At 50.8% G+C, this 23,464-nt stretch overlaps 1 protein-coding gene across 2 annotated transcripts; it reads left to right on the forward strand.

Annotated features, from left to right (window-relative positions):
- Window positions 1–388: 388 nt before the first annotated feature.
- RXRG (retinoid X receptor gamma) lies at window positions 389–23,464 on the forward strand. Of its 2 annotated transcripts, none has more exons than XM_072343323.1 (10): window positions 389–569; window positions 15,974–16,233; window positions 18,134–18,278; window positions 18,805–18,984; window positions 20,337–20,497; window positions 20,959–21,088; window positions 21,357–21,489; window positions 22,240–22,331; window positions 22,411–22,516; window positions 23,081–23,248. In XM_072343323.1, the coding sequence occupies exons 1-10, from the start codon at window positions 389–391 to the stop codon at window positions 23,226–23,228; spliced, it is 1,536 nt and encodes a 511-aa protein (XP_072199424.1). In that variant the 3' UTR covers window positions 23,229–23,248. The 2 variants fall into 2 exon arrangements, with proteins under 2 accessions (XP_072199424.1, XP_072199423.1); XM_072343322.1 differs by lacking the exon at window positions 389–569 and adding an exon at window positions 9,700–10,077 and having other exon boundaries at window positions 23,081–23,464.

Raw genomic sequence — 23,464 nt, forward strand, 5'->3', positions numbered from 1 at the left:
CCATTGGAGTCCAGCAAGGATATAGCTAACACTGTGTCCTTCCTAGTGGCAAGTGTTGCTGTAGAGCAGGTATGTTCACAGACAAGATGAAAAAGGCCAGCTAGCAGAGAGAAAGCAAGAGAGGAGCAGGAAAGCTGAGCTGAGGGTGTTTGTGACGGGGTGACTGCTGTTTTGCGTGGTTTGGTTCCATCAGGAGCCAGGGTTAGAATCATTAAGGTTGTAAAAGACCTCTACAATCATCTAGTCCATGCAGCCAGCCCTCCCCCCAGCATTGCAACACCTCGAAAGGACAGGAGCCCAAAGAGCAAACACAGGAAACCCCAGCCCTGGTCAAGGTCTGGGAAGTAAATTTGTAACTTGGGGCAGATGGTGAGGATGCTGCTGTGTAATGAACAAGCACTCCTTTCTCTCTGATCCTCTCCTTCTTCAGAAGCCTGGCGTGGATGGGAGTGCTGATCCCAAAGCTCCCTTCATGGTTGAGTCTTCCGAAGAGACAGGACGTGGGTTGGAAATGCAGCCGGGCATGCAGGCTCCTTACTCCCTGGAGATGGGCTCCTTCCCACACTTCTGTAAGTCCTTGTTTTGTTCCCACATGAGACTACGGTGCACTGGGTACATATACCAGAGGGGTGGTGGGACACCAAGAGATGTAGTGGTTGCTCAGCCCCATGGGCATGGGATTGGAAAGGGGACTGTGCTTAGGGGTGAGCGATGCAATGGGTCATACTAAAGGAATTCTGGGGATTGGCTCATGACTGGGTTACACATAGTCAAGATATTTCTATATATTCTTTTAATGGAGCGGCATATCTGAAGTTCTTACTGGATAAATATTGATTTCTTGTCACAAGCATTCACTGTGTGCGTGCACAGATGCATGTGCTTACATGTACATGTGTGTGGTGGGACAGAATTCCACTGAAAACTGCTGAAGCGATCCAATTCATCTCAGATCTGTTTGAACCTGGTTTGGGTTTTGAACTGACCCATACCCATATTTATAAGTCACACGTGATTAAAGATGGCAACTGCTCTTGTTGCCTCCTCAGTAAATATATGTCACATGTTGGGCACGTTGGTGATAGGTTGATGGTTGGACTTGATGATCTTAGTGGCCTTTTTCCAACCTCAATCATCCTATATCAATATTAAATGTGATTAGCATCTGATGATACATTGTTGGGCTGATTCCTGTATATCAGGTAAACCAGTGCTGGAATCGATTTTCCTGGCAGTTAATTATGGCTGCAGCAGTCAGTGGATGCATCATTTCAGCCCAGTATTATGGGGATAATTCCATTTCTTAAAGAAACTTGCATAAATAGGTATGCACGGCCATGGAGGACAGAGAAAGATATCTGAGGCTTGGAGTCCTGAAGAGCTGATGTGAGCTGCAAGATCCAGAAGGGTTTCCATCCCACTGGCCCGCTCTCATCCCCTGGGACAAAGAAATGCTGCCTGGTGCCAGTTCCAGGCCTTGTCCCCAGCCTCCTGTCAGGAGGTGACCCACAAAGGGCTCATTGCTGGCTGCAGCTGCCCAGAGTTGAAGCCTAGCGTGCGCTGCCAAAGCCACCTGGCAGGTACTCCTGGGTTCGCCCCTTCCTCTCCGCATCTGTCAATAACACAAGCAGCTTTCCCTTGCTGACTTTTCCCAGCTGACCTTTTTCAGCGTGGCTCTGGGTTCTGCCCCATCTTCCCTTTGACAGCTCTGAAGACTCACTCTGAACTTTGCAGCACAAACTGGCTTATGGCAGGGATCAGCAGCATTCCATGGCTGTGGGCTCACCTGCCTTTCCCTTCCTCAGAGCTGAGCTCACTCATGCTTGTGACCATCTGTGAGGGATGCTGCCTTTTTGGTGGATGGGGTGGTCCTCCAGCAGGTGAAACTTGGAGTTGGCTTTTGCACAAGGGAGAAATTTCTGCACTGAAGTCAGGGAGCCAGGAGATCATGTTCTGATGGGAAGAGGTTCCTCCTATGCTGCACTTTGTGTGATACCGCAATACTCGTGGTATGGAAAGGGGTGTGTGCCTTGCTGAGGGTTTGTTGCAGGTGTTTTGAGTATCCTCTTAATCCATTCCAGATGATAACTCAGAAAGGTCTCTCAAGTCCTTTTTTCACTCAGAGAAGGCCAGAAGTTGTTTTGGACTCCTGTTTCCCTTGCTGTGGTCCTGCTTTGCTTCTGCCTTTGCTCCTACTGCAGCTGCTAGCTGGGGCTGTTTAAAGGCTGAGATGCAAGTTGTCACTGTGTGCATTGTGTGATGCCTGGCTCTACTTTTCCCCTACGTTTCTTGATTGTGCTAAGCAATATCTGACTTTCACACAGCTTCTGGTGCCCTATGAAGGGGTGGAGAGGTAGCCCCGGCAGAGGGGGAGATATGGCAACAGAAATCTTGGGGTTTTATGCAGACTTTACCTTTACTGCCTGGTATAGGTCATCTCACTATGGCTGTATGTACCTTGTCATGGGAGCCAACAAGGTTACAGGAGGATAGAGCAGTGCTGACAGTAGTGAAGGGGTTAAAGCACAGTCGTTCTGCCCAATCAGCCTGCCTTGCCTGTAATAACCAATTAACAGAGTGTAATTGTGCAAATCCATATGTGGCAGTAATTACCAGGGAGATTAATGGATTCCTTCCTTCTGAGTGGACCCCACTGCTGCTTGCCAGCATCCTCCTGCCACCCAAAAGGACTCAGTGAGGAGGTGCACAGGAGCTGCTCCATGCTGGGTGCTCTGTGATGAGCCCAGCAGACAGGGAGGCCCTGTGGGAGCTGCCCTACGCCTCTTGAAATAGCCCTTTTCATCTGCCTGCACTTACGTGCAGCCTGGCTGCCTGGCTCGGACCTGGCTGCCCAAGAACAGTTTGTGCACAGCCCGCTGTGTGCCTGCTCTCCTCATTGTCCATTCATTCCCCACACCCCTTTTCCCTATTTAGCCCTAATTGCTGCAGAATATCATGTTTGTTTGGCCCTTTTTTTTTTTTTTGCTTTTGTTTTTTTCCTTTTGCAGCTTTGTTGCTTTAGCTGCAATGGGTAACTCAGCAAACTGCTACAGGCATATGCAGGGTGAAGAGGGACGGCAGCCAGGAAAGCAGGGCACTTGGTGCTGTGTTTGGGGTGGGTTTGCAAATGAAGTTGGCTGGCTTTGTGTTGGGAGAAAATTGTTCTGCAAACAAACTGGGCCACCTCGTCCTTTGCGATGAGCTCCCTTTAGGCCGCAGAAGCAAAGGGTGACCCTGGAGCAGGGGACTTTGTCCCCTTCCATGTGCTCTTGGGGGTGCAAAAGAGAAGCTGCTGAAGGAGAAGCAGATGCAGCTGGAGGAACTGTTCTGGGCTCTTCCACAGCTGTATCACCCTTTGGCCACTCAGCTCTGCAGCCTTGCCTTGGCAACATGCGTGTGCTGTTCAGTGGTGCGGGGCAGCTGGGAAAAGCTCAGCCCTGTGTCTGTACCAAGCCACAATCCCTGCTCTGACAGCTTGAGCAGGAGCTGGGCAGGGTGATCTCATGGAGGGTGATGTGCCGGCTGTCTCGGCACGCACAGGGCCGTGGGTGCCTTGGGGCAGCTGTGCGTGCTCAGCCAGGGATGGGGAGCCAGGTGCCCTTTGGAGCCTGGGAGGGCAGGGAGCAGTCACATCGCATCTCCATGTCAAGCAAAGGTCTCTGCTCCTCACTGCTGTCCTCATCAGGCCAAAATGCTGCATGAGGTACTCAGCAGAGATGCGAGCAAAGCCACCCCCCAAGGTGGGCTGCAGCTGGTGGAGAAGGCTTTGGGAATCACTTGCCTGGAGGTGATGGGGATGCACAGAGAGGTGCAGCTTCCTAGAGGAGAAGCAGGGGTGTGGAGCCCTGGCAAAGGAGCTAGTTTGGGCTCTGCTTGTATTCCTGGGAGCCAGAACATCCTTTGCTGCTTTTTAATCCAGAAAGAGGTATGAGTGCAGCTCTGGGCTACTGCTGATGGGAGATATGTTTGTAGGAGAGCTGCGTCCATCTTCCATTTCACCTGGCTAAGGGTTTGTCGACATCCTCCCTTGCTGCTGTGTCTTCCTGGGTTAGAGGTTACGTGTGTAGATGGCTGTGATTTAAGGGCTCTGCTGGTGAAATAAAACAGGGTAGGCCGTGAGGGCAGCCTGCTCTGTGTGGGCACAGCTTGGCTCTTAAAAGCTGTCAAAATTCCTTTGTGAAAACAGCTCTTGCCCAGTGCTGACTCCCAGCCTGCACTTGGGAATGGCATGACGGAACGTCTGTGCTTTCTGCCAGCAGGACAGACCCCATGCTGTGTAGATAGTGAGCTCACTGGTAGGGATGCAGTCTTTAGATCTGCTGGAAACAGTTGTGGCAAAGAACCCAGGGCACTAACAAAACTCTCTGCAAAGTTGAAAATCTCTGGCTTTCGCAGCTGGGGTGCGCTGGGCTACCAGAGATGGCTCTGTGTTGGAGAAGCTGCTCTGTCATCCTCAGAGCTTGCTTTAATACTCAAGCTGGATGTTTCACAAAGTCAGTGCACATGGATGCAGTGCAAGTACCCAGGAGTGCATGGTTGTGCCCGTGGGAGCTCATTCCCCTTCTCTTCTCCTTCTGCTCAAATGGATGGGGCCAAAACATGCGACTGTGGGCAGGCACTCACTGCTTCCTTCTCTCCTTTTCTACTGGGGCAGAGAGAAGCTATTGGATGGTGCCAGCAAAGATCAGCACACGTCCCTGCCAACTCTTCACACATTTGCTCTTTGCTGCTGTGCTGTCTGGGCTCTCTGCATGGCGTGGTCTGTGCTCGCCTTGATCCAGGGCTGCTCCTTTCTTTGAGGCATGGGGAGTTACAGTCTTTAAACAGCAGTGGATTTTCTATTTGAGGGGGAACGTGTGGCTTTCAGGAGGAAAATTATGTTTGAAAGGTGATGGAGGCTGTTGATAAGGAAAAGGATGCTCAGTGCTGCTGGCTCCTTACCTGCCCTTTGGCTGTGCAAGCGGGGAATTGCTGAGGGGAGCAGATCTCATGGGGCTGTTCTGGCTGAGCTCTGTGCTGTGCTTGTCTCCCTCTGGCTGCCGCAGAATGTGGGGTCCCAGGGGAAGGGCCTGCAGAGAAGAGATGTGTGCATCTGCCAGGGCGAAGCAAAGCTCAGTGTTCTGAATATCAAACAGCAGGCTGGTGGGATCAGGCTGATGTTGGCTGGTGTGCTGTGGGGCAAAATTGCAGCTATCTTCTGTTTTCTTGGTGGCCCAAAGGCATTGTAGGGTAACCTGAGGGGCTTGCAGTGTTCAAGATGGCCATACTGGTAGTGCTGGGCCAGCAGTGCTGGATCAGAGTGCTTGCAGCAAAGTCATTCCAAGGTTTGCCTGAAATATAGCAAAGCTCAGGGAAACCGTCTCCAGGAAGACCCTGTCAAAGAAATAATGTGAGATAATAGAAATAGTGAGATCTTTATGCGCTAGGGAAGACAGTAAAGTACTGAGAAACCTCTTCCTTCTTTCATGCAGGCTCATTTATAAGCTGGTGGTATTTGATTTTCTCCTCAAAGAACAGGCTGGGTCTGCTGGAGAAGAGTTAAGGAGCGGTGCTCAATATATAGACCCTGTGTGAGCAAGCCTGGTGCTGTGGCCTTGGAGAGAGTGTGGGTTAGAATGGGATGTGTTGGCCTCCCCTCTCTGTGGCATGATGCGTAAGGGCATGGGACGGGGAGTCCTATGATAGATGTTAACCTTCAGACCACTCTGTTAACCTTCAGACCACTCTGTTGTGGCTGGGTCCTTGGGAATGAGGCTGTGGTGGGTGATGGCTACTGTGCCCTCAGCCAGAGAGGTATGGCTGCCAGCCCCTAACATGATGCTGTTCCTCTTGGTTGCCTCCAACCCTTCCTTCCCTGAGAAAGTAGCTGCTCAGAGCAGAAATAACCCCTGTTACCTTGAACTCAAAGATCCACGTTTGCCTGGCTGGTATAAATAGACCATGTGAGGCAGCCAGATGTGATGGAGATTGACAGGTTGTCTCTGGAGTTTTGCACTTGCTGAGGCAGGAGGAAATGTAAAAGCACGGATGTGGGGATGCATGGAGTGAGAACAACAAACAAAGCCCCTGGCTGCACTGGGGCTGTGATGTGTGCCCCAGGGGATGCAGGTGGGAACCCTTCGTGGCCTCATGCAGGGCAAGAGTGCCTCAAAACCTCCCCAACTTCACATCAAGTGTAGAGGAGGGCTAAAGCGGGGCTTGCATGTAGACAATGATTTCTAAGTACTGTAGCAATCTGATAACAAAGTTTTCTTGCAGGGCAGTGTCAGAAAGGTATGAAGTTCCCCTTCATGTAATGCTTACTCACTGATTCCCCCACAACCCCAACCCTGGAGCAATGGATGCTTTTGACAGCAAAAATCCACGTGGCGATTTCTTTGCATCCACCTTCCTAGGAATATTTTGCTGCATGCTTTTCCATGACGCTCCACCACTGACCTTTCTGCTCCAGCAAGGGGGGTAGTTGGGAAGCACATAGGCAGTGATTCTTCCCCATACAAAGGCTGGGATTGTTGGCAGCTTGACGCCCTAGAAAGTGTCTAATTGACTCGACTCTCTCTTGCTGGGCTCCGAATGGATTTTCTGCCTCAGGATATCTTGGCATTATAGTGGACCTGTTGTTTTTGCTCCTCGCATGATATTAAAAAGTGCATTGTTGGAGCAGAAGGCCTGAGTCAGAGCGGATGTGTGCGGAGAGCTGCGTGTCACCCTGCAAAGGAGAGCCAGGGCAGAGGAGCAGAGCATGGTGGGGTCCTCTCCAGCTGCTTTTAGGAGCCAAAATGTTGCTTGGAGCATCTTAGGGAATGCTTTTTGGCTCGATGGTTAGATGGAAACCTGTGTGTTTATTGCACTTTTTAAAACTGATTTCTGTACATTTCCCCACTCCAGTGCAGGTTTAGCTCTGGGTGCCCTCTGGGTTGGGCAAAACCTTCTTCAGGTGCCTCTGTCACCCTGCCTTCTGGCACCAAAGTCTGAGATCATCTCACCTGCAACCGTGTCCAACAGCACCCATGTGGGGAGGTAATTCCTGGGAGGAGTGGGCAGCTGGGACCCACACCAACAAAGCTGCTGGAGGTGCTTAGGCAGCTCTAAGAGGATTCGGTGACACCACTGATTAGCATTGAGGGCCTCATTATGGTGCTGGTAATTGAATGACTCTCGAGGTTAAAACAGACTGGGAATTATCTGCCCTCGGATGCTGTATGGGACGCGGCTTCCTGCAAGGTAGGCTGTACCCTGCATGGTGTTGAGGATGATGCCTGCTGTGCTCTGGACCCTGTGCTGCAGCAGGTGCTGGCCTGTGGGCAGGGGATGCATGGCAGGAGGCAGCTGGGGAGGAGGAGAGGGCGGGCTGTGTGGCCGCAGGTGAGGTGGTGCTGTGGCTGGACTGTGCTGCTGCTGGTAATTGCATTAGCCTGGTGGGGCTCCAGGGCTAATTTCATTAGCTTGGTGTCTGCGGTTATTGCTTTGCAAGAGGGAGCGGTGAGAGGGCAGGGCTGGGAGAGGAAGGGCTGATGCAGAAGCTCCCTGCCTCTCTGAGGTTTATCCTGGTTGAATTGACTTATGCATATCTCTGCGATGGGTTGATGGTTGGACTAGATGGTCTTAGCAATCCTTTCCAACCTTTATCTCTGTGTCAGTGCCAACTAGTATGGTGCAGGGAGGTGAGACTGGGCCACTCCATTGATAAGCCTAGAGAAACTCTACTTCAAGTCCCTGTTCTGGCCTGGGGGATGCATCTGTGCATCCTCCCCAAGAGTTGTGTGGGGAGGGCTCATGGGACACCCAGCCTTGTAGTCCTGCTGCACATTGGCTGCTGTCTGAGGAGCCCTCACCTCTGCCACCCACATCTGTGAGCAGTGGCTTTTCTTTGAATGCCTACAGCTCCAAAGCATTGTGATGGGAGAGAGCTTCATGTGCAGCTGTAGAGTTAGTAGGGCTGCAGCCTTTTTATTTACATCTGCTGTTGCTGTAAGTGTGACCATGGTTTGTCTTCTCCTTTAAACAGAAATGGGATGGGGGAGTGATGGGATTCTTGGTCATGTCTGAGGGTTTCCTGTCTCAGTCCAGTGTTTGGAGAATGGTAATCATATTTAATCTCTTCTTTCCTGGTTCTGAGACAGAGTGGGATAAGATTATTGCACTTTGGACCTCCACTGTTTAGGGGCTGCCTCCAGAGACTCAAAGGCTGGGTGGAGCTGTGCTAAATCTTCTAGATGCTGTCCCAACATGCTGCAGTACGGTGCAGGAAACTGATGGGCATCTGAGCAAAGCAGGTCCTGGTGCCGTGTAACATCTCAGCTGGTAGGAACCAGTACTCTGCTGGGAATCCTGCTCTGAGCAATGGGAGCGCTGAGTCCTTCATGGCAATCGTAATGTATTCTTTTACATAATAAGTGGGGAAAACCAGCAAACCTTCAGGAGCACGAATGGTGACTTCTGCTGTGTCTTGCAGAAGCTGAGATCCCACTGCCTTTGTCAGGAGAGGATGAGCTGGTTCTTGGGGCCTGTCATAGACTGAGCTGTGTACAGGGGCTGGAGCCTCACCCTACCCCAAACCCATGCGTTTCCCCAGAGTGAATTGCTTGATGCTTGCTTATCTTGAGGAGGGTTTTGTTTTGGAGGTGCTCTGTGTGCATGTGTTCTGCAGCACTAAGCACTCGCTAACCCAGATCTGATAAAAATCAATAAGGTAATCCACTTACAGCCTGGGACTGCGGCCTTTTTAAGGAGCTCGGGGCTGTTTTGTCTTCTTTCTCATTTCTTATAGACTGGAAGGAAGGAAAAAGGGAGGAAAAGGGGATGGGGTGCTGGCTGAGCTGAGCTGCGCTCAGGCTCTTTGCTCTGGGCAGATCAATAAAAATAATTCCCTACTAAAATGTCATTAGCACGGAATTAAAGCTGCTGAGATCCCGTGCCGTGGGTAAGAACTGCTGCAGCTAAACTCAGCACGCTGTTGTGCTTAAAGTGCAAAGCAGCTTTGTTGCTCACACCTCCCAGACCCAGAGCAACTAGATCCATCCTGTGCAGTGAGGGCACAGCCCTTGGGTTTCCCTGGGCAAACAAAAAAGAATGCATTTATGAAGCAGACTGTTGGTGGGTTTTATTTTGATTGAAAAAATGTTTCTCAGACTTGTTGCAGGGTGGTGGGGGAAAGATTTCCCTGCTGAGAAATCCAATTTTCCATCTGGAGATGGAAAGAAGCCACCTTGTAGCCCACTGCTCCTCAGCTTTCTGGGTCTCACATACAGGGCTGGGAGCATCCCTGCAGGGCAGGACACAGCACTGCCTGTGTTAGTGCCCTGTGCAATGGTGTGGCAGGGAAGCTGATGATTGCATGTGATGCTTTATGCAGTGCACATGAGCTTTTCTTTTTAGTTATTTTGTTCCTTCCATCTCCATCCTATGTTTCCTGGGGTGGCTGCAGTCCAGCACTCTGCAGCTGGATGCTGAGAGTGCAGATGGAGTGAAGCTTCACACGGGGCAGGAGCACGATGCTCCGTGCCTGCATAACCCTGTTCCCAAAGCACTCGGACAGCATCCTCGTTGCGTGGCAGGAAAACACCTCCACATGGCTGGGGCCGGCATAACTAATAGTCTGCATCGAGCCTTCACTGGTGGGAAAGCAGAACAGCCCCCTCCTTCTTCACGATGCTCCTCCCCTAAACAACTTAACCTCCCCTCCACCTCCCAATTTCTGATCTGTACCAGAGCCAGCATGCATCCGATTGCGTCTTAGCCGAGCGGTTATGCTACCGGGACGCTCCGCCGTGAATTCGCAGGGAGCTCTGCTAACTGAAGGCAGGAGCCGTCCCTGAGCTGCTGGGAACCGGAGCGCGTCTCATCCCGGCCGACAGCTGTGCAAAGCAAGGATGGGGCCGAGGGAGGAGGCAGCTGCCCCGCAGCCCTCCGAGAGCCCCCGCAGAGCCGTGCCCCGACCCGGACGGGCAGCACCGCGCTCCGGGCAGCTTTGAAGTGAGAGGAGACGGTCGTGTTGTGAAAGACGAGAGATGAACTGAAGATTAAACATGTATGGGAATTATCCTCACTTCATTAAGTTTCCTGCGGGCTTTGGCAGTGAGTATTTTCCTTGCGTTTGCAACCGGTGCCTGCGGGATGAGATGGAGAAACTGATCCCTCGGTGGGAGCACGGGGATAAAGGGAGTTTAGAAATGTGTTTAACCTCTCTTGTGTGTGGCTGTAACCTCCAGAGCCTGCGTGCTGCTGGTTCAAGTTGTCCTGTGGTTCGCTGGAGTGGATGTGTCTGTGTGATGAGCTGAACCTATTGATTGAGAGGACGGGATCTAACTGAGGAAGCATCTTTCCAATTGCATTTTTATTCATGGGTTACTGGAGGAAAAGAAACACCCAACGCTCTTTTAGACATAAAACAGCCCCTATCCTGGCCCAAGGCAACCTACAGAGGGTTCTTTCTGTGCCCAGTGCCTGCTCGCTGCCCTACCCTCATGGAGCTGTGTTAAGTCAACCAAATGAGGCTGCGAACACAACAGGGCTCTGCCCACCTGCAGGGCTGGAAGCAGCATTGATCCCCTCCACACCAGCGAGACCCTACTGCAGAAACCAGAACTGCTCTTAGGCAAAAGGCTCTGCAGTCCCAGAGCTCACTTATTAACTTTATCTGAAGTGATTTCCCTTATCCTAACTTATGGGGAGTGGAGAGGGATTAGTTTGAAGGGCTGTTGGGTGTTGCTGGGTGATGTTTCTCTGCTGAAGATGAGGTTTGGGCAGGGGCTGGTTTACACGTGGGTTGTTCCCACTATGTATAGTTCTCTGTCCTGCCATGCTCACCTCCAGTTAACCTCCATGTGCTGAGAAGTCACAGGTATAGAATCATTCAGGTTGGAAAAGGTCTCTAAGGTTGTCTTGCCTAACTGCTGGTATAGTAGCATAGCCAAATCTACCACTAAGTCCTGTCTCTAAGCACCACATCTACACACCTTTTAAATACCTGTTGGGACGATGACTCCTAAAGTGCATTTTTAGCCCGTTGCTGCAGGAAACAGATTTCTTGTTGGAGAGATCTCACTGTTGTTCTTAAAGAACAAGAAGAGCAAAGCCAAACTCCTATTGCTGCAATAGGAGTGAAACAATGGGAGTGTTATTTGTGCTTAATTCCTTGAGTATTACGAATTTACGAGGAGACATTCAAACTGCTCTTTGTAGGAATCAGGCACAGATCCCTGTAGGGATAGGGGTCACAGTGCTCTGCAGAGCATTTGGGAGGCTGCTGGGTGAGGAACGTGGGAGTAAGAGGCGTTTCTGCTCCACCAATGGAGAAAAAGGCACCAAGCCAGCATCGCAGCCGCAGTTTGATATACCAAGACATTACCTTTCATTTAAAAGTGCATTTAACTGATATTTTAGCTTTAGAAAGACCAAATCTGAGTCAGAGAATGGATGTGCGCACATTGCTCATAAGCATGTAATTTGCGATGAGGAAGAGCACACTCTGACTGTGTAGTACTGCAGAGGAGAGCAGAGTAGCAGTGCTAGTTTGGGTTAGTCACACTCACACATCCGAAGTGGGAGAAGTGCACTAAGCAGTTGGGTTTGCCTTCTCAACCTGGGTTTTAGGAACATATAAAGTGCTTCAAAATGTGGTCTTTCCCCCCAGAAAGATGCATTTCATCCGGTGCCCCATTCCAAGGGCATGCAAAGATGCTGTGCTGATTTGTCCCCTCTCAGAGCACTCTGGCACAGTTGGTTAGGGACAAGAACTAACTTGGCTCCTCCACAAAGTCTCTTTTATGAGTACTCATGTAACTTGGCCTGCAGCCACACCACCTCTGGCTGCAATCTTGTCAGCTCTCCCAGGCAAAGCAGGGTTAGACCGGGTTGCTTGGTGGCTTGGGAGAGCTGTAGAGGAAAACCCATGCTGTGGGCTGCCCATTTGGTTGACACCCTTGATAGACCTAGGTTTTGGGACCTCTGGACTGCTTTTCCTTTAGGTGCCACAGCTTGCCGTGTCTGAACCTTCAAGACCTTATGTGAGTGTGGCAAAGGGGTCTCTGACCCAATGGGAAAACGTGTGAGAAAATCCAGTGATTGGGAAAACTCCTGCAGCCCAATGCAGAGGTTTTAGTTGTGAAAGTGGGAAAAACCCATCCTCAGTTGCCTTCACAGAGCCACAGACCCTGCAGTCCTTGAGATGCTTTCTGATGGGGACTTGCATCTTCTCCAGGTGCTCAAGGACCACTGCAGGAATTCATGTGCATACTTTTTCCTTGGTGGAATCTGTGCTGGAGATCCCTTTGGTCAGGTGGGAAATCTGATCAGACCATCACATAAAGAACTCCAAGCCTCAAATTCAATGACTTCTATTTCTTTGGGTATGGAAGACTTTTATATCACTCATGCACTACCATTGTCACCTGGGGGATGTGATATCTTGTTAGGGTGAGTGAGGCTTGCAATCTTTATTTGAAATACCTGACAAGCAGTTGCTAAGGGGCTCTTTTTGGCTGGGAAGATCCCCATAGCATAGAGATACCCTGCAATGAGAGGTTCCCATCAAAGTCATGGCAAAACTTGTGTTGGCATCTGTGGGTTGTGCTCCCTCCTTCCCCTGGCTTGGTTTCTCGAGGAGAAGAAGAACATGTGATTACACCACAGGTGTGTGTTGTCTAAATGTCCTTGGGCATCTTGAACTGTGAACACACCGTTCAATTTCAATCAAATCAGACCAAGATCTTAAAGTGGCACCTGATGCGGAGTCTGCCAAGCTATAGAATCATAGAGGTTGGAAGATCATCTAGTCCAACTATCAACCCAACAAACCGGGTGCAAGCCTTGTGTGCTTCCAGCCAACTGATCCTTGGAGGCCAGTTTTTAGGTGGCCTTGGCTTGCAAAGCAGCAGAGGAGCAATACAGCTTACAACCAGGGCTGTTGGTGGCAGCTCTTTCCACCACCCAACATGCAGAGGGAAAATCTTGCGTGTTCCTCTCCAGCCTTCTGCACATCCCTGCTGCAGGTCTCTCTACCTACCTCCAAAACTCTGTGTACCTCTGTGATGTTGGCTGTCAGGGGAAGGCTGCATTATTTATTGACTCGCAGAGCGGAAGGAAAAGATGGCAGCACAAAGGTTACTGAACCTTAAAAGCCAGAGAAAGCCAGTAACCTTTATGCAGGATATTAGCATGGGGAAACATGCTTGGACAGTTATAAATATCACCAGAAATGGAGTATTTTTTTGTATTAACTTTCATACTTTAAATAAATAGGCAATCGTAGCAGCAAAGCTTCGATTCCCGCTAACAGAGAGTCCTTGTTACATATCTGCATTTCATTTCAGGAGTATTTCTCGCAGGTATGTGAATGTTGTCCCCAAGGACGATCCTCCTGCCAGGCTGCCTTCCTTTTATGGCTTAGTAGGCATGGCACTGGTAGGTCTGTGATTGGACTTGATAATCTTGGAGGTCTTTTCCAGTCTTGAGGAGTCTATGATTCTAGACCATAAACACAGTGATCTTTCTCTAATTAACATGGGCACCTTTCTACTAGCTTTGCTGGACGTTAGAGCTAAAGAGGCTTTAATCACTGCAAACTTACAACTGCTGCAGTGACTACGAGCTAGTGTGTAAGGCTTGGATGTTTCTAGTCTGTGTTCTCTATCCACTCTAGCCAGGATTTTGCAGTGGTGGAAGAAGTAAGGAATCAAAGCTGAGCAGTGTCCTTGCTTATCTTCTCTCCCCCGATGCAGGGCTGCTGTCTGCTCCTCAGGGCCCCACCACAGCCAGCTGAGTCCCTGGCACTGCATGTCACCTTGCATTACCTGATGGGCAGGCTGCAGGCCCACCGTGGCCTGTGTAAATGTCACCTGGGCTGGATGCTGCCACGGAAGCAGCCATGACTGGCACTCTGGGCCAGCTCCTGGCTCTGTGGCCCCCTCTGCGTCGCCCCACAGCTGCATCCTGTGGAGCAGCACCTCCCCAGAACCACTGCAGCATGGATACTTCTGTTCACCCCCATGTGTTGGGAGAGAATATCTCAAGGGAGGTCCTTGCAAGACTTCTGAGTTAGTTTCAGCTGGGAGATGCGTGACACAAATAGTATTTTCCCCAGGATCACTTCATTTAATCTTTCCAAACCATATTCAGGCCAAATTAACTAGGCCTGTGATTCCTGTTTATGCTCTCCAAGCCAGCCTGGGTCCTGTGGAAGAACTGGAAGTCAAAGAAAATCCCAGACCACTGCTTTGATTTTTGAGTAGGATTTGTATTGCAATGTATTATGGTCAGATGCAAATATTTGTATCTGGAAACTGATGGTTCTGGCCAATGTATTTGCCCCAGCTTCAGTGGGACAGTGTGGCCGGTGTGGGAACAAATGCATTGCATTTGGGGGTGTCCCTGGCCATGGCACTCTTGCCATGGACACAAGCATGCCATGGGGCTGGCTCTGGAAAGCAGTCTTCTTCTTTAACTGAAAGCCTTCCTTTCCATCTTCTTACAGCTTGGAGCCTTTCTAATAAAGGTCAGTGTTTCTCTTAGGTCTGGTGTAAACATGAACAGGTAAAAATATCTTTCCTGTCAGTCTTTTCTTAATGGCTTACATTTTATACATGATACCTTGAAAATGCCCTTTTCCATGTTATGAAAAAGGATGGTGAATCGTCCCTCTTCTCCTTAACTATTCTGGTGTGGAAGACCTCGGCCCCATCTCTCTTGTAGTGTCTGATTTCCTAAGCTGAAGAGTTCTGAAAAGTATCTTGCTGTTTAAAGCAATGTGAAAAGCAATTTATTTATAAGCTTGTATATCGATGCTGGGAAGGGCCCTCCAGCAGTAAGATGGAGCCCTGTGCCCGGGCACTGCTTCGAGGGCTTATGCTGCTGTTGTCATGCTGGCTGCTTCTTGCTGCACATTGCTTTCCACTGGGAGAATTGATCCAAAAAGTCAAAGCAAGAATTGACAAAGACCTTTTCTCCCCCACCCTCTGCAGAATTAAGTCTGAAGTGGGTTGATAACAGCAGATCGAGTCCTCCTTGACTCTGACAAATGTCTTTAATGTTATTCAGCAAGCTGACCTTTTCCCGTCTTTATTGTGCATCTTCCCTTTGAATCAGATTTGATTGTTACTTCAGGTAAAATAACAAACACTGTCACGTAAATAACTTTGCAATAATGTTAAAAAGGATGGGGAGGAAAAAAAAAACCCAACAGCAACTCAACACCAAACCTCTGCCTTACTGCAGCTGCAATGGGAACAAGCATCCTCTTTGCCAGCAATGGAAAACCAACTATGTGACATTGCCACACAACACCTTTCCTTTGCTGCTCTAGGGAATGGTCTCCTGTGTTGAAAAGCCAGTAGAGAAACAATGGCTCATTGAAATGTTAATGAAAGCTATTGCTTACTAGGGTTGCTAAATTCTAGGGAAAGAGGGAAAAAGGTTGTGTGTATATCCTTGAAATGCAGCTGGACCCTTTGAGATTGGTATTTGGTGTCAAAACCATCTCTGAAGATGGAAGATGGATCTCGTGGAGCTGAGTTTCTTGACTCACACATCTTGAATTGGAACTGGGAGAGGAAGATGAGCCATCATGGGAAGCGAAAGCTTGTTGCAAAGCACAGAGAGATTGCAGGGGGTGCCTGGCTGTTGGGGATTTCTTGGCTTCAAAAATGCTCTGTCTCCACAGCTGGTTTGAACAGCAAATGTGAGACCTCAGGGAATAGAAAGTCAGCCTGAGGCAGGCAAGCAGCAGTGTCTTCTTCCAAGTCAGCTAAGGCACCAACGCAACGCGAGAAGATTTGATTATTAAACATTATCTTCATAATATGTTTTGTTGCTGTAGGTAACCTTATTTCCTGTACCATAAACAATGTTTTGCTCTTTCCATTTATACAATAAGGCATGTTTGCTTGGCCAGCATCTAAGCTGACACAAACAAGGCAGGGCAGCAGACCCGTTATACAGGCAGGCGCATCCAACTATATCTCATCTCTCCCTGTAGATTCCCCTGTTCACGCCAGCTCCACGTCTGTGAGCCCATCATCCAGCCTGTCTGTGGGGAGCACAGTGGACGGACACCACAACTACCTCGAGGCCCCCACAAACGCCTCCCGGGCGCTGCCATCCCCCATGAACACCATCGGGTCTCCAGTGAACGCATTGGGCTCACCCTACAGGGTCATTGCATCCTCCATTGGCTCGCATCCTGTTGCTCTGTCCTCCTCAGCCCCAGGCATGAACTTTGTGACCCACAGCCCACAGGTAGGTAGATGGGCATGCTGGCTTCATCCCCAGTTCCTGGTGCTCAGAGGCTGGGTGAAGACTGAAACTGAAGGGTGTGAGCTGGCTGGTGGGGAGCCTTGGTGTGTTTTGTAGATTTGATGTAAAGAACAATTGCCAGCATGTGAATCTTCCTGATTAAATCAGCTTGACACAGAAGATACCTGTCAGTGGGGAGGGGGGAGGAGATGATTCCCACATCTTATCTTACTATAGAGGCAATCCCCTCTGCTGCATCTATGGCCATATGGGTAATTATTGAAATACATGTACAGTACAATAGGAAATAGTCGTTCCCATTCCTCCAGTAAAAGGGTATCTGCTATGTTTCATTATATGGAAAGGATGCAGACCTTCTAGGGAGACAAATGTTAATGCTAAATGCCAGCCACATACTCTGTGCTGCATGTAGACTTTGCCTAAAGAAAAATGAAATGCTCCCATCCTTACTGCCTGAGCTCACTCAAGGCTGAGGTTCCTATCCAGGCAAAGGGGAATCCCTGGGGCTGGAGTCTATGTCCCCCCAGGGGTAGGTTGGGGGCTCTTAGGGTGCTTGTGCAGGGCAAGGACCCTCACACCACCCAGCTGTTTCCCATCGACCAGACAGTTCCCGTTGTCCATGGCATGCCAGGCAGGTGCTTGATGGTGGTGGAGCTGGTGGCAGTGCTGGCTGCACGAAAACCTTTTCCTTTGGGTCTGGGGATGCTCCAGGAAGCAGTTTTCCCTAGTCCAGGAGTTTCCCCACGTTACCAGCTCTGAGGAGTGTTTTACTCACTTTGTCTCTAATGCAAGGAGACAGCTGGGCTTTGGGGATTTGGCAGGGAGGCTGCTAATGGACTTGGGTTCAAGCAGTTGTCCCAAATATCATACATGATTGCACTTAACCTGCAGGAGCCAAAGCTCCTAGACACTGATGGCTAAAACTGTCCCACTTCTCCGCCTGTGTGTATGCTGTTATTGTCTGCAAGTGCAGCAGAGAGAAAAGAAAGGTGATAACTGAGCTCTGGGTAACATTTTAAACCACAGAAAGTTCCTCCTGGCTCAGCATCTTGGCAAGAAGTTTGCGAAGTACCAAAGGAGGCTGCATGCTTGAAGGGAAGGAAGGAGCTGAGCTGGTGGTGGGAAGGGTGAACTGATGGTGGTTTTGGAGAGATGTTGTTCTGTCCAGGCAGCTTGAGACAAGAGCTGCTCAATGGCCCTTCATCCTCAGTGCCCTGCTGACAGCAGCTCTAAAGCAAACAGTTATCAAAGGAAGCCCTGGGCAGCGTCAGCCTTTGGTCTCTGATCTATGTCAATTTGCAACCTGTAACTTGCAGCAGTCGAGAGCAGCTCCTGGGGATCTCAGCTGGGAGCTCTGAGCTGTTGGACTGCATCTCAGTGCAGCTCGTTTTAGATGTCCTGTTTGCTCCCTTCTCAAATCTGGTAACGCCAAATCTGCTCCATTCTCCAGCTTGTGACTGAGTTTGGAAACTTGAGTCCCAGGGAGGGACTGGGATTGCCATGTTTTCATGCAGATTTGTACCTCGTAAGCCACAGGCAGCTGGTGACCAGCATTCCCCAGTGAAGGAGGCAGGATCCCACAAGTGCTTTTGTTCAGGGGCTGTAACTGAGCAGCTGAGGCTTGCTGCCCACCCTTTTCCAGCTCTGCTTAGCCCTGCCTCTTGCTTACAACATCAGGGTGGGATAGGGGTTGATTTCTGCTACCCAGCTTCTGCTTTAATCCCTCCAGCTGGATTCACTAGAGGATGTCGGTCTGCCCATGGGCTAAGGGTGAGCTTTGGAATGAGTCCAGTCTGGGCAATGAGGAAACACTCGAATCAATTTGGGGATGGTTTCTCTGGAATACAGAGCTAAGCCATCTCTTTGTCTTCTCCTCCTGCAGCTCAATGTTCTCAGCAATGTCAGCAGCTCAGAGGACATCAAGCCCTTGCCAGGTCTGCCGGGGATCGGCAACATGAATTATCCATCCACAAGCCCAGGTTCTTTAGCCAAACACATCTGTGCCATCTGTGGGGACAGGTCCTCAGGTAGGAGGCTTCCTTCCTCAGAGAGGGCTTTGTGCAATGACAGCTGCCCTGACGCCCTGAAGGCTTGCACAGCAGTGAATGTTATGGCTGAGGTTGTGTCAGTATCACGGGGTTCATGGCTGGGTCTGGCTTACCTACATGCAGACTCTTCTCTAGGTGTCATCTCATTTTGTACCTTGTCCCCCTTTAACAAAGGGAAAACATGAAAATCACCATGTTTACCTGTGCTCTGTGTTAGCTGCTCTGTAGCTGTGCCTAGGTTATTGCTCCTACCCAGAGTCCTGCAACCTCGCCAAGCCTGGCAAACCCCATCATGTCAGTGCACCACCCCAATCATGGCTCCACATCCCTCTGCTGGGATGCAGACGGATATGTTCCCTCCTTATAATGAGAAAGTGGTAGCACAACAGCACCCTATCCTCCTTGACAAGCCAGCCCTGTTAAGGTGACTCCCTGCAGGCTCTTCCTTCACCTCTGGGGTTGGTCTGAGCTCGCCCACACTGACAGCCTGCCCTCACCTCCCTAGGGAAGCACTACGGGGTGTACAGCTGTGAGGGCTGCAAGGGCTTCTTTAAGAGGACCATCCGGAAGGACCTGATCTACACCTGCCGTGACAACAAGGACTGCCTCATCGACAAGCGCCAACGCAACCGCTGCCAGTACTGCCGCTATCAGAAGTGCCTCGCCATGGGGATGAAGAGGGAAGGTACACAACGGGCTTGGAGACTTCTTTATGTGTGTGCTCTGGGCATTGTGTCAGACCAGGTTTGATTCAAAAAACCCAATCTCAAGCACAGCTCTCCCTTCCTGCCAGGTGCAAAGTGGTTTGGAGGACCACGGAGTCAGTACAGCTTCCCTTCACGGAGCATGAAAATGCAAACCCCAGGCTGCTGGTGGGCAGTGAGAGGACAAACCTGTGCTGGGGGGGTATAACATCCTCCTCCCAGCAGCAGTTATCTAACTGAGAAAGTGAGGATGGAGCTCTCGGGCAGCCTTAGGGCTTGTTGGAGGCTTGCAGAGCTGGTCCCTTCTTCAGCATCCTCTGTCCTTCTCCCATGGGACTTTAATGCCCTTGTTTTCATGGAAATGCCTTCCCCACTCCTCCAGCTGCTGACTGCTCAAGGGGGGGGAAGTCATTAAGTTGTTCAACAAAAAACCCCAATGTTTGCATAACGGGCCGGCTTTTCATCCAACTTCTCCCCAGTGAACCTTTCTCACTTCATGTGTATAAATGCCTACAGCTCACTTCCCATGACAACCCATCCCCCCACCTTTCCTTCAGGGCTTACTCTGCATTCTGGTGCCCTAGATGATGCTATGTGGTCATACTGGGGCAGTGATGCTGGCTAGCAGGACTGCTCTGCTCTTTTGGGACTCTTCTCCCAGCAACCAGCTAAACTGATGTGACACCTGCTGGTCACTTGCCTTACCTTTCTCCTAAAGCAGGATTTCTTTATGGGATTGCCAATACAAAACTGTGCACCCAGGACCTGCTATGGGCATAAGACTTGGCATGCTGTGCGTACACATCCTACACTGACCTGTCCTCCACACACCCAGCAGCCCTGGGGCTGAATAACTGATATTTCACCCATCAGCAGATATCTTGGGAAATGGTAGAAGAGTGGGAGAGCTCCAAGCTTGCAGCGGGAGGAGCTCCTTGCATCGATTCAATGCCATTATAGATGTGGGGGCCCCAGACTGGCTTAGGAATCAGGTATGCAGCAAACCTTTGTGGCTGGGAGATGTGGTCTCTCTAGCAGCTGGTGACCACCGAGCCCAGGCTGCCACCTGGAGGCATTACCTCCTCCTTCCTCTCTGCTGGAGTTTGGAGGTCAGCACTTTTCCTCAAGTTTGGAGACCACCAGTCTGCAGCAACCCCGAAGTTATTGGAGAGTGATGAGGGCAGGGTGGTGATTGCGCTTTGGTTGGACCTACATCAGAAGTGTCTATTTATTTTCTCCCTACCAAGAGAGTTCCTCAACCAAGAGGAAAGGAGATGCTCAGCAAGCAGCTGAGTGCTGCCTGGGTGTAAAGAGCTGCTTCTTTGTCTCTTAGCTGTGCAGGAGGAGAGGCAGCGGAGCAGGGAGCGCAGTGAGAATGAAGCTGAGTCCACGAGTGGTGGCAGTGAGGACATGCCTGTGGAGAGGATCCTGGAAGCTGAGCTGGCAGTCGAACCCAAGACTGAGGCATACAGTGATGTGAACACAGAAAGCTCAGTAAGGGGCTCTGTGTGGTGTCAGTAATGTCACACAGCTTGGGATGAGAGCGTTCGAGATGTGGTTAGAAGGGGCAAACCCTATGTGTGCTGGGGCTGCGCGTCTCCAGGCACAGATTGTTCACCCCATAGCAACCAGAGCTGATGTGGGGATGTAAGATCACCAAGTCCAACCCCAACCCACTCCCACCACATCCCTCAGTGCCACATCTCCTCTTATCCAATCTGCATCTCCTCTGGTGCAACTTAAGGCCAATTTGGCTGAGGAGAAATAGTAATAATAACAAAAATTTCCTCTTCCCAAAAATGCACAGCTGAGATAAGTGGCTGTGTGATCACTTTGTCTGTGGCCCTGGGTACTGCTAATGTGATTTGATGCTGTGTGCAGAGCGGGTGGGGACTATCATTGATTTTACATTGATGAATTCTCCCCTGTTCCACCCAATATTGCTGTTCCTATAGACAAATGACCCTGTCACCAACATCTGCCACGCTGCTGACAAGCAGCTCTTCACCCTTGTTGAGTGGGCCAAGCGCATCCCACACTTCTCCGACCTGACCCTGGAGGACCAAGTCATTCTCCTGCGGGCAGGTAATGTCCCCAACCTGCGGCCTTTTTCTGCTATCCCCATCCCTTCTCTGGGTTGTGTGTTTGTGGGGAACAGGACACCCTGAGCTGGTCCGTCCCTGCTGTTGGGGCTGGTTTGTCCCAAGCCAAGACAAGTGCTTGGCAGAGGGTGTAGATGGGATGCTGGGAATCTGATGTCAAATCAGAGAGCAGGAATCAGTTCCCTGCTCTGTATGGGAATGATGCTTGGCTGCCGGCTGCCCTCTTTATCCCACACACCTTCCACTCACAGGTTGGAACGAGCTGCTCATTGCGTCCTTCTCCCATCGCTCTGTGTCAGTGCAGGATGGCATTCTGCTGGCCACAGGCTTGCACGTGCACCGCAGCAGTGCTCACAGTGCGGGCGTGGGCTCCATCTTTGACAGGTATGTGGCCAGTTTGTCATCCCCAGCAGCAGGGCCTGGGCAGCTCTGTCCTCACTGAAAGGGAATCAACGAGCCCTTCCAGCTTGGGATATTCTATTGTTGTATTGGGAACTAAAGCAAACCCATGATAATTTGGGGCAAAATTAGGTGACGTTTGACTGGCTTAGGAAAAACACAACAGCATGTGATGAAAACACCTTGAAAGGGATTTGTAGCTGTAGAAGCATCTCTGTGGGTGGGTGTTTGTACAGGGGGAGGCTGCTTCTCTGCCCTCCCTTTGAAGCTTTTGCCATAACTGGATCTAGAGCTAATACTGATCAGCAGAGCTTTAGCTAGCAGAGCCTTAAGCCCCAGCTTGCAGTTCCTGCTCATGCAACAGCCACATTTGTACTGTCAGTGCCACGTCTACTCCCAGCCCAGCAGGATGTGGTGTTGCCACCCTTACAGAAGGGGCATGCAGAGTGCAGCGTGGAGGAACACCCATGTGGTTTTCCTCAAACACAAACTGTTCTTCACAATTCCAGCAGAGCACAGAGCCCTTGTGCAAACCAGAGCAAGAATGGAAGTAAACTTAATGCTTCTGCCCCTGGGTGCTGCTGGTGCTCATAGAAAAAAGCAGCGTGTGGCACGGCTGCCCCTTACAGACACCTCTCCCTTCAAAGAGGAGTTGGGGGGGATTCTCAGTGCCCATCCCAGATGATTTCAGCCTCCATTTCTGACTGTCTGCCCACTTGTGTCCCCCACAAGCAGAGTTTTGACAGAGCTGGTGTCCAAAATGAAGGACATGCAGATGGATAAGTCGGAGCTGGGCTGCCTGCGAGCCATCGTCCTCTTCAACCCAGGTAAGCTGCGGAGCTGTCTCGCAGCATCACCACCTCTCCCCTGCATGCCGCTGGGTGCCTGCCAGTGACTCTTTTCCAGACGCCAAGGGCCTGTCCAGCCCCTCCGAAGTGGAGTCGCTGCGGGAGAAGGTCTACGCCACACTGGAAGCCTACACGAAGCAGAAGTACCCCGAGCAGCCGGGGCGGTGAGTGTCCCCTCCTGGGGCTGGGTCCATCCCAGCGAGAAAGGTCTGCAATCCAAAAGCAAACCCCGCTGCCGGACCGCTGCCTTTGGGATGGCGGCTGATCCCTCCCATCCCGGTGCAAGCTCACCCTCTGCTGGCTGCCGTGCCGCAATGCCGCGCTCCGGACCCGGGGCCGCCGGGTGCAGCCGCAGCATCCTCGGAGATGCGAAGCGAGACGAGAGGGCAGCCCTGAACCAGTGGGAGGGGTGTTCCATGAATGGTTGCAATGGCAGAAAGGAGATGCAAGTCATCGTTTCGAGCCTTTGCTTTAGGGAGAAGCCGGGCTTTACTTTATTATTATTATTTTTTTAATCTTTGAAACTTATAGAAACCAAATTCCTCCCCCCCTTTCCTCTTTTCTTTTTCCCTCCCCTCCCACATTATCATGCCCTGAGTTGTAAGATGGGTGACTCCCCGAGGCAACGGGAGGATCTGAGCTCTGCCCTCCCCAGCTCAGGCTCAGACACAGCTGGCAGTGCGCAGCCAGTGCCTCCCTCACTCCTCTGCCTGCTCTCCCCCTTCCAGGTTTGCCAAACTCCTCCTGCGCCTGCCTGCACTACGGTCCATCGGGCTGAAGTGCCTGGAGCACCTCTTCTTCTTCAAGCTGATCGGAGACACCCCCATCGACACCTTCCTCATGGAGATGCTGGAGACACCCCTGCAGGTCACTTGAGGGTCCAGTCCCCCCCACCATATCCCCACACAGCTCCCACCCCTCCTCTCCAGGCTGCAAGAGCTGCCCTCCACCCTCTGCTCCTCCTTGGTGGGATTGTTGTGTCTTTGTACAGCTGTAAATCATCCCCTCTAACCCTCCCCGGTGGGGTTGCAGACCCTCTGCCCATCTAACCACACACCTCCCTGTACAGATAATTGCTTTAAATTATTTTTTCACTCTCAATAAAAGCTGAC

Source organism: Excalfactoria chinensis, chromosome 8 (genome assembly GCF_039878825.1).
Source record: "Excalfactoria chinensis isolate bCotChi1 chromosome 8, bCotChi1.hap2, whole genome shotgun sequence".
Lineage (NCBI taxonomy): Eukaryota > Metazoa > Chordata > Aves > Galliformes > Phasianidae > Excalfactoria > Excalfactoria chinensis.